Raw genomic sequence first — 8,635 nt, forward strand, 5'->3', positions numbered from 1 at the left:
TGCTCACCTGCAATTTATAATGGCGCATTGTAGTCACCTTCGTGCACGAAAGTTCGTTCAATCTCAGCTGCTCAACATTTTCAGTTATTTGCTGTTGTATCGCCGATTTTCAAAATGCAAATGATCTGTTTATTTTCAAAGAATAGTTTGTTTTGTTATTGTTTGGTTGGTGTCTTATATGAAACTGCGACATTGCGCAATTTATTGGACAGACTTGTTTAAGATCACACAGCGTAATTTGGGTGGCATTTTACTTCGTATTTTTAAATCATCTTTTTATTTTTGACTATCTGTAAATTTAGTTTCCTGCTCTTAATTGTGAATGCATACTTGATGGTTTTAAATGCTCCTGAAATTAAGTGCTGCTTGGCGAGCCTATATTGTGTATGTATGTAACGTCACTGAAGGCCTACGGTTGAAATGCACGGCCCGCCACTGCGCACAGTACATTGAATGCATATAAGATTAAAAATGTTGATTTGTCTTGTTTGCAGCACTAATGGATGCATCTCTCTTTTGATACAGGACTGTATCACGTCACTTCAAAATATTTCGGAAAGATAAGCGATTATAGTGTGCTGACTTTTTAGAAAAATATGAAGTAACTCATTGTACTGTGATATATCATCATTGTGATATAAATGGCTAATATTGTGAACACTACTTTCTTTTATTTGCATATTTTTCACCAGAGAGTCATCTTGCTTGCATTGCTCAATGTAGGCACTGTATGATTGGAGTAGGGTTGGAAGTGAGGATATTTTGAGTCACATGGGTGGCAAAAGTGGCCCGAGAGGACCTACGAGGGAAATGGGTCATGTATCCAAACACCGCTGGGTTTTGGTTAAGTCAATGAAGGAAATATTGTGTTTGGTCCCTCAAAGTGGCTTCATTTAAATTTAAAGTCTCCCAAAACTGCTATTATAAAAAAATATACATATTTGAGTCTTATTCCTCTAGTGATACTGTATATAGCATAATTAATACTAAGGAAACATTTTGTCAGCCAATTTAAACAAATATGCAAACAAACTGAGTGGTAGCCCCTTCATCATTCACAAAGATGCAAGCAAGAGGACCAAAAAAATAACACTGCCAACGGAGTAAGATAGTCCAGGGAAAAGAAGTGGAAAGTTTTAAGCTGGTATTTCACTGAGTGGCAAATGCTTGCGAACGTAGCGAATTTTGGGTTTTCGTCAGGGCTCGTAAAAGGTTGCAAATGTTGCCAAGTCAATCTCCAAACTTGAACCCAACAGAGCATGCATTTTACCTGCTTCCTGAATGGAGTAACCCCAAAGCAAATTTATAGGGGCTGTGGTTAAAGTCTGGACATCAATTTTACACACCAGAGACGTACATACTAACTAAGAAAAGTAATTTGATTTCATGGTGGTACCCTTTAATGAACACTCACAGCAACAGCTACAGCAGTAAAATCATGACAGAGTTGTTGGAGTGAACTTTCAATGCTGCTGAGTCAAGTCGGCACAAATAGACATGCATAAATCAAAAGACGCGAAAACATGCACAACAGTTAGCTGAACATAGTTCAGAGTATCGGATGTGTCGTAAGCACGATGCCATGAAGAGGCATTACTTTGGGCCCACGCTCGGGTGCAACGCTGACACACGGTGCCAGCAGGCCTGAGCGAAGGCGCTTCTTGGTTACACACATTTTTGAGTGTGCTTCTTTTCAACAGCATCCCAGTTCAGCGACACGGGCTGCAAAAAAGCAGCTTTTGTTCTCAATAATCCACACTGGTAAATGAAAGACTGCCCACTCCACAAAGCTGAACGTCCACATTTCTTTTCAAGGAGATGCTGCAGAAAATAAGCTGTCTCGAACCAAAAATCCCAAAAGCAGCTAACGTACCTAACACAACGTAGGTCCCGAACTGCCTTTGTCCACCGCAGGATTTTTCCACAATAGTACATGAGCTGGGACATACAGTATTTACTACATCAAGAGGTTGACAAGTTAAAAATCACATCGGCGACTTGGTTCCGGATACAATTTGTATCAAACATGGCTCATTGGTGATTGCGCTGGAATCGGCTACAGATGACTACTTCAATATATTTACATGACACATTTACACAAGCAATTCTGTCAGTAGCAGATTCCAGTCAACCCAACAGGAAGGGCCACACAGATCTACAGTATATAAATAAGTGTGTTTGTGTGGTGTAGTACCGTATTGGCCCGAATATAAGACGGCCCTGATTATAAGACGACCCCCTCTTTTTCAAGACTCAAGTTTGAAAAAAGTCTTTTTGAACACCAAATTCATTTTCATACAGAAAATAATTACAGTACATCTGAAACAAATGATTCTAACAATATATTTGAGAGAAAAAGCATCTTGAAGTTTACACCATAACTTCTCCTCAGCTGCCGGTTAACCTGGCCGATCTTCGATCCACTTTTCTCCAGACTGTCGCTACGTTTCTCCATTTTCTGTTATCTCTTCTATTATTTTCTTCTCTTTTCTTTCTTACCGCTATTTTTTTTATTTTTCTTCTTCGTGCTACCGCTATTTTTATTTTTATTCTTCGTGACGGGTTCGCTTTGGCCTGGGGAGTCAAGTTCAGCATTCGCTTCAATGGATATCTGGCGCCATCTAGTGTCGTGAATGGGTATAATGTCTAGACCCCGAATATAAGACGACCCCCACTTTTTCAGTCTTATTTCAATGCAAAAAAACACCGTCTTATATTCGGGCCAATACGGTATATCTATAGATACATACATTTATATGTATACTTGGAGAGCGCAATATGAGAAAGAGATGTCCCTTACTAAAACTAAGGTACACACCACAGGATCGACCATCTCCACGTGGCCCAAAACACTTGCGTCATCTCCAACAAGATGACGAGCTGTCTATCATCAGCACGCAAAAAAAAGCCAAAAACACACAAATTAATTTTGGTGTGCAACCTCGACGTAACTTGCACACACTGTGCTGCTTAACAAATAAGTAATGGTGACACTTTCCACAAAATCTGACATGTTCAGTGATTTAGTCATCAAAACAGATCTTGACAGCTGATCCATCAGCATTTTGCTGTTGTTCATTCAAGGTGGATTCCCAACATAAGTGCTGAAAACTTGCTTCAGTAGCTCATATTTGCTTTCTCTGCCAGGATGGCGGCTGCGAGCTGCTGGGGGTCCGTCACATGGGGGCTCCTGGCCATCACCCGACTCACCAGCTCAGAGGGGAAGATATTGCACAGGTTGGCGTACGCTTTCTCCCTCGCGTCCCCGCCGGGGGACTCGGGAAGCTGCGAGGTGTAAGATGACGGGGCGAGGTGGGGTGGGAGAGAAGATTGAGCAGAGGGGTGACTTAAATAGTGCGACGGAGCTGTGTGGAGAGAGAGATGAGACAAGTGGCGCGATGTGTAGCCATCTTGTGCCCACTGAGGAGAGTGCCACGATGCCTGCCATGTGTCCGACAGGCAAGGATAGGCACCGGGCCCGTACCGAGGAAGCGCCGGCGGCTCCCTATAGTACGTATCCCAAGTGGACAAAGCTTTCGTTCGGTGGTGATGTTGGAATATGCACAGATTATCGTAAAGACGAGATTCTGATCCGCTCTCTGCTCTCCGGGGGACTCGGGAAGCTGCGAGGTGTAAGATGACGGGGCGAGGTGGGGTGGGAGAGAAGATTGAGCAGAGGGGTGACTTAAATAGTGCGACGGAGCTGTGTGGAGAGAGAGATGAGACAAGTGGCGCGATGTGTAGCCATCTTGTGCCCACTGAGGAGAGTGCCACGATGCCTGCCATGTGTCCGACAGGCAAGGATAGGCACCGGGCCCGTACCGAGGAAGCGCCGGCGGCTCCCTATAGTACGTATCCCAAGTGGACAAAGCTTTCGTTCGGTGGTGATGTTGGAATATGCACAGATTATCGTAAAGACGAGATTCTGATCCGCTCTCTGCTCTGGGAGGAGCCACGCGGCGGCCCAGAGGAGAGTCAGGGGTATTAGACGCAGCGAGTGTGTGGTAGTCGGCCGGACAGCTCGATCGTGTAGCAAATGGCTGGTGGTGGAAATGAAGGGGTAATGCGTAGAGAGACCGACTGTGATCCCAGCTTTGGCCTGGTGCTGCGCTTGTATCATAGCCGTGCACTCCCGAGTTCGTCATTTTACTGTGTGGCACACTGGTATGATCAGCCAAATGAAGGCTGCACAGTTCGTGGCTTCCTGCAGCTTGACGGAAATGTAGCCGACCGTGGGTGTTGGCGTAATGGCCGGCATCCTCAACCATGCTATCCTGGCAAGCGTGACACGGCCGCTCGCTGTACGAGTCGCAGCTGCTGCTTTCACTGCCGCATTCGGAGCCGGCCGATCCTATGGAGCCCAGCCTGAGATCCCCGTCCTGGGGGTTGCGACTGTCTGGGCTCTGCCTGGATGAGATGCGCAGGTTGCTGTAGGCGTGCGCCGCCGAGTAGCAGCTCAGGTCTGGGGACTCACAGTGTGGGTAGAGGTCATGACTGGGGGCTGGAGGGACACACTGAGGGGTGCCTGCTCGGGACTGTTGGTCCTGCTGAGCGCCGGGGGGCTGACCTCCCGGGAGGACGGTGGACATGCTTGCGGTCCCGGTGCAATTACCGACAGCGCCTGATACGCCGGTCCTCTGACTTTCTGTCCTGTCTTTCGCTGCCAGTTTCTCCTCTGCGTCGCTGTACGACAGAGCTCGGACACCAGGGTCAGACTGCCGTTTTGCCACACCTTTCTTTGCCTCGATGCTGCGAGCTGGCATGCTGTGGCTCTTCACCAGCCCGGTGTCGCCCTGGTTCTTGGTGGCAACGCAGGTCTTAGCGCTGGCCCGCAGCTCATCGGCCACAGCGCGTTGCGGCTGAGCGCCTCTCTCCGGGTGGTAGTACTTACATTTGTGGCCATAAGTGCACTTCTTTCCTAAATTGGGAACATATGTGGAGTCAATAAATCAGGTCCTTAAATGATGTTGACATGATCCCACTGTGTTCTCACCATACGGACAAGGCTGTTTTTTCTGCTCGGGCATCACAGGTCTTTTCCTCAAGAAGTTGTCCAAGCTGGGACCGTGTCGGCCGAGTGGGTCATCTGGTGGCATGAATCTGACAGACGGGGAAGGAAGATTACCAGAAACAAGAGCGTACTACAAGAATTTCTGAGTTGGTTATGTCGTCGTTTGTGTCATGACGTTTAAATCGGAAATTATGTCTGTGTCATGACGTTTAAATCGAGTTATTGAGCTGCGGGAGTGACTCTGAAGACCTCTTGGCGTGTGTGAGGATAAGTGGATCGGATAATGGATGGATGGATGAATGATTAAAAAGAGGCCAACCAATAATAAATGTATTCCTGTCATCTCCGCCATTAAAGGTCAATTCATGGGGTCTTGCATGCATGTAAATTGTTTGTTTGCAATTTCAAATTGAATCATACATAGGATTGCTTAGCATATACCTAGTGCCAAAAATTGTTGGATTTAATTGTATGATTTCAACCCGCAGACCTACTTGTCATTGACAAAGGAGTACATGAGTAGTCGCTCGTCGATGAACTTCTTCCACTCAGGTTTCTCATTGGCGAGGTCTCTGTAGTTGTCGTTTGACACGATGATGCCGTCCGACTCGTAAGCTAGCTTGACGATAAAGCGGTCATCGTAACAGACCACACGCCGACCTTGCACGCGGCGTGAAGGAGTGAACACAAGGATCTTCTCCTTCTCCAGACGCCGCAGGATCTCTTGGTCTGCAGAGAGCGATGATGACGAGACACAGTCAGCTCCATTTAATCTTCTGTCCAGACTTGAGAACAGACCTGTTATTGGGGCGTCCGGCCGAGACTGCTCCTTCCTCCATGCTGGAACGAAAACGGTGACATCGTGGTGGCCACGTTCTAAAAACCAGTCAACAGCCAGCTGGATTCCCTGGCAGGAGAACACCTCCTTGTTGCCGTGGCTACAGGGAAGAGGCAACATACGAATATGAAGAATCTCCCCCGAAAAGTGCTGACTATTCGCTTTGGCCACAAAGCCTGCTCACCTCATGGCCACATTACTACCGTCCACCACGACAGGCCGCAGGATTTCTTGGTCACACAAAGGGTCTGGCAGGCACGGTGAGTCCAATCCCAGAGCTGCTGGCAAATCGGAGGAACTGTAAGAGGAACAAGAGGACGACGACGTCGAAGTGGAGGCAGACGACCCGACTGGTTGCTCGCCATCTTTAGAGCCCCGTTTGACCAGCTCTCCCAGGATGTCGTTGATCAAAGTGCGCGGTCCCAGCTTGGAGAGTACCAGCCGCACCGTCTCCTCGGAATAGCCCAGTTTGAGCGCAAATCCCAGTTTGGCCTGATATTGCTCGTCGGGTGCGGGCCCAGAATTGGAGGGGTTTTCCTGAGACAAAGGTGGATGCTGGAGCAGGGCAGGCCCGTCTCGTCGGCCCTCTGATGAAAGTTCGACTGGCGGCTCGGGTGGTCCTTCGGTCCCCAAGTCCACACACTGGGTCCGACAGAGCGGCTGGTGGGTGCTTTTGCTGTGAGATGAGCCGCTCTCTCCTCTGTGGGGGTTGAGGTCACCAGTAAGCCGGGGAGTGGGAGAAGCCCGTGGCTTGCCCTCTCTGTCGTAACAGCTATATTCCTCTGCCACGGCTGCAAGGGGAGTTGGGGTGGTACCAGCGTCCCCCTGCCCCTCCATGGCAGGAGGCTCGTCAGCGCTGCCAGCCTGACGGTCAGCCCCTGCTACATGGAGATACTCAAGCCCCAAGTCGAGGATGCGGCCAGGTCCTGCTTCCGCATGATTCTTCTGGCCCATAGAGCTTTCTCGGACATCCGGTAAAGTCTAGCCACCTCAATCCTGGAGTCATTGATGCCTGAAGAAGAAGAAGTGAAAGAACTGGTCATGTCAACAGGGCTAGCCCTACAGTTAAAGAGTGTCACTAACTTTGAAGCACTGTGGCATTTTGTTCAGTGAAAAAGACACGCTCAGAACGTAAAGAAAAAATGTGTCCGACACTAACAGAAATGAACTGCGGGTGAACACTCTCCAGTCCCCCTTCTTTAAAAGAGGGACCACGACCCTGGTCTACCAAGCCAGCGGCGCTGTCCCTGATGTCCATGTGATGTTGTTTAGGCGTGTCAAACAGGACAGCCCCACAACATAGAGAACCTTAAGAAACTCCTAGTGGTTCTCATCCACCCCGTGGTGGGCTATGCCACTGAAGAGCTTTTTAACCACCTTGGTGACTTCAACTCCAGAGATAGGAGAGCCCAAGTCAGAGTCTCCAGACTCTGATTCCTCTCAGTAAGGCAGGTCAGTGGAATTGACAAGGTCTTCAAAATATTTTCCCCACCGATTCACAACGTCCCGAGTCGCAGTCAGCAGCGTCCCATCTTAACTATACACAATGTTAACGGTGCACTGCTTATGTCTGCTGAGATGCCGGATGTTAGACCAGAATTTCCTCAAAGCCGTCAGGAAATTGGTGTCACCGAAGTCCTCCCCTGAGTCTTTGCCTCGGTGACGGTCGATGCTACGTTCCGCTTGGCCAGTCAGCATCTATCGGCTGCCTCCAAGTCCCAAAGGCCATAAAGGTCCAATAGGACTCCTTGCTAAGGTTAGCAGCAGCTCAATCAATCTCATTGACCCGTATTCGGCCAAGGGAAAACTAAGTCCTTTTGTGTTATTAATCAGAAAAGGTCATATGAATCGTGCTTTGTCTGGTCCCTCATCTAGGACCTGTTTGCCATGGGCATAAATAAAGCCCCAGACAACTTAGCTCCTAGAATAATTGGGACACACAAACCCCTCCACCACAGTCAGGTGGTGGCTCACGGAGTGCATAGTATGAACCATTAAAAAAGAAAGAAAGAAAGAACATCAAGCTCTTTACATTCGGGCAGAAGGAAAGAACTCACCTCCCCGTTCGCAAATTAAACTTTTGGCTTTTAATGTCCTGATACTTATTTTGACTGGTATGGTTTGCATGTGAGTGTGCGGTGGACCCACTGGTTGAAAACTGGATGGAAAAAACGGGACGTTATGGGCGACGAAAGATGACATTCATTCATGCCCATGGAAATCAGTGCACAACGGAGACAAGTAAGAGACTTAAATAAATAAATTAATTAATTAATTTAAAAAGCAGTCCCAGAAAAGGTCATTTGGATAAAGCAGAGGAACAAACTGGGAGGAGATTAGGGGAGGGGCAACGGGCTGCATTTAATAAAAAAGGGGGCTGTGTGGCAACATGACTAAGCCACTGTTGCTAAGATGTAGCTGTTGAACCCCTACCCCCACCCCCATACACACAAAGCCCGCTCAAACCGCCCAGACAGGGGCGTGTGTTCAGGCGGTGTCTGGGGGATGAAGGGGGGCGGGGCTCTCAGAGTATGTCTTATGGCTTTGTCCACATGACTCGGCTAGACGACAACTTTGTTGTCGTTCGTGACGGTCGCGCTGTCAGACTCCCAGAGAAACATTTTTGTAACCGACCAGACCGTGGCCAATCATTGTGTTCTTCTATCAAGAATCAGTCCACCGGCGCAGGTCGGTCGGGGAGATGAGACAAGCAGCTGTCAAAGTCTTAACGATGGAGGCATTATGTGCATTTTATGTTCAGAGAAGTGGTGGGGAGGGGTGGGGGC

General features: G+C 48.3%; 1 protein-coding gene across 5 annotated transcripts in view; it reads right to left on the minus strand.

Moving 5' to 3' along the window:
• Positions 1-2,734: 2,734 nt before the first annotated feature.
• Positions 2,735-8,635, minus strand: part of LOC109520919 (probable ribonuclease ZC3H12C) — a 19,499-nt gene continuing 13,598 nt past the window's right edge. For 3 of the 5 annotated variants that reach the window (XM_019878520.1, XM_019878521.1, XM_019878523.1), the window contains 5 exons: positions 6,034-6,861; positions 5,810-5,949; positions 5,506-5,740; positions 4,994-5,100; positions 2,735-4,918 (listed from right to left, as the gene is read on the minus strand). In XM_019878520.1, coding sequence (XP_019734079.1) covers positions 3,348-4,918; positions 4,994-5,100; positions 5,506-5,740; positions 5,810-5,949; positions 6,034-6,803 — 2,823 coding nt within the window. In that variant the 5' untranslated portion in view covers positions 6,804-6,861 and the 3' untranslated portion in view covers positions 2,735-3,347. Of the gene's footprint in view, positions 4,919-4,993; positions 5,101-5,505; positions 5,741-5,809; positions 5,950-6,033; positions 8,615-8,635 lie in introns of those variants that run through there. The other 2 variants (XM_019878524.1, XM_019878522.1) reach the window with 2 other exon arrangements.

Source organism: Hippocampus comes, unplaced genomic scaffold (genome assembly GCF_001891065.2).
Source record: "Hippocampus comes isolate QL1 unplaced genomic scaffold, H_comes_QL1_v1.1 scaffold345, whole genome shotgun sequence".
In the NCBI taxonomy this organism is placed as follows: Eukaryota; Metazoa; Chordata; class Actinopteri; order Syngnathiformes; family Syngnathidae; genus Hippocampus; species Hippocampus comes.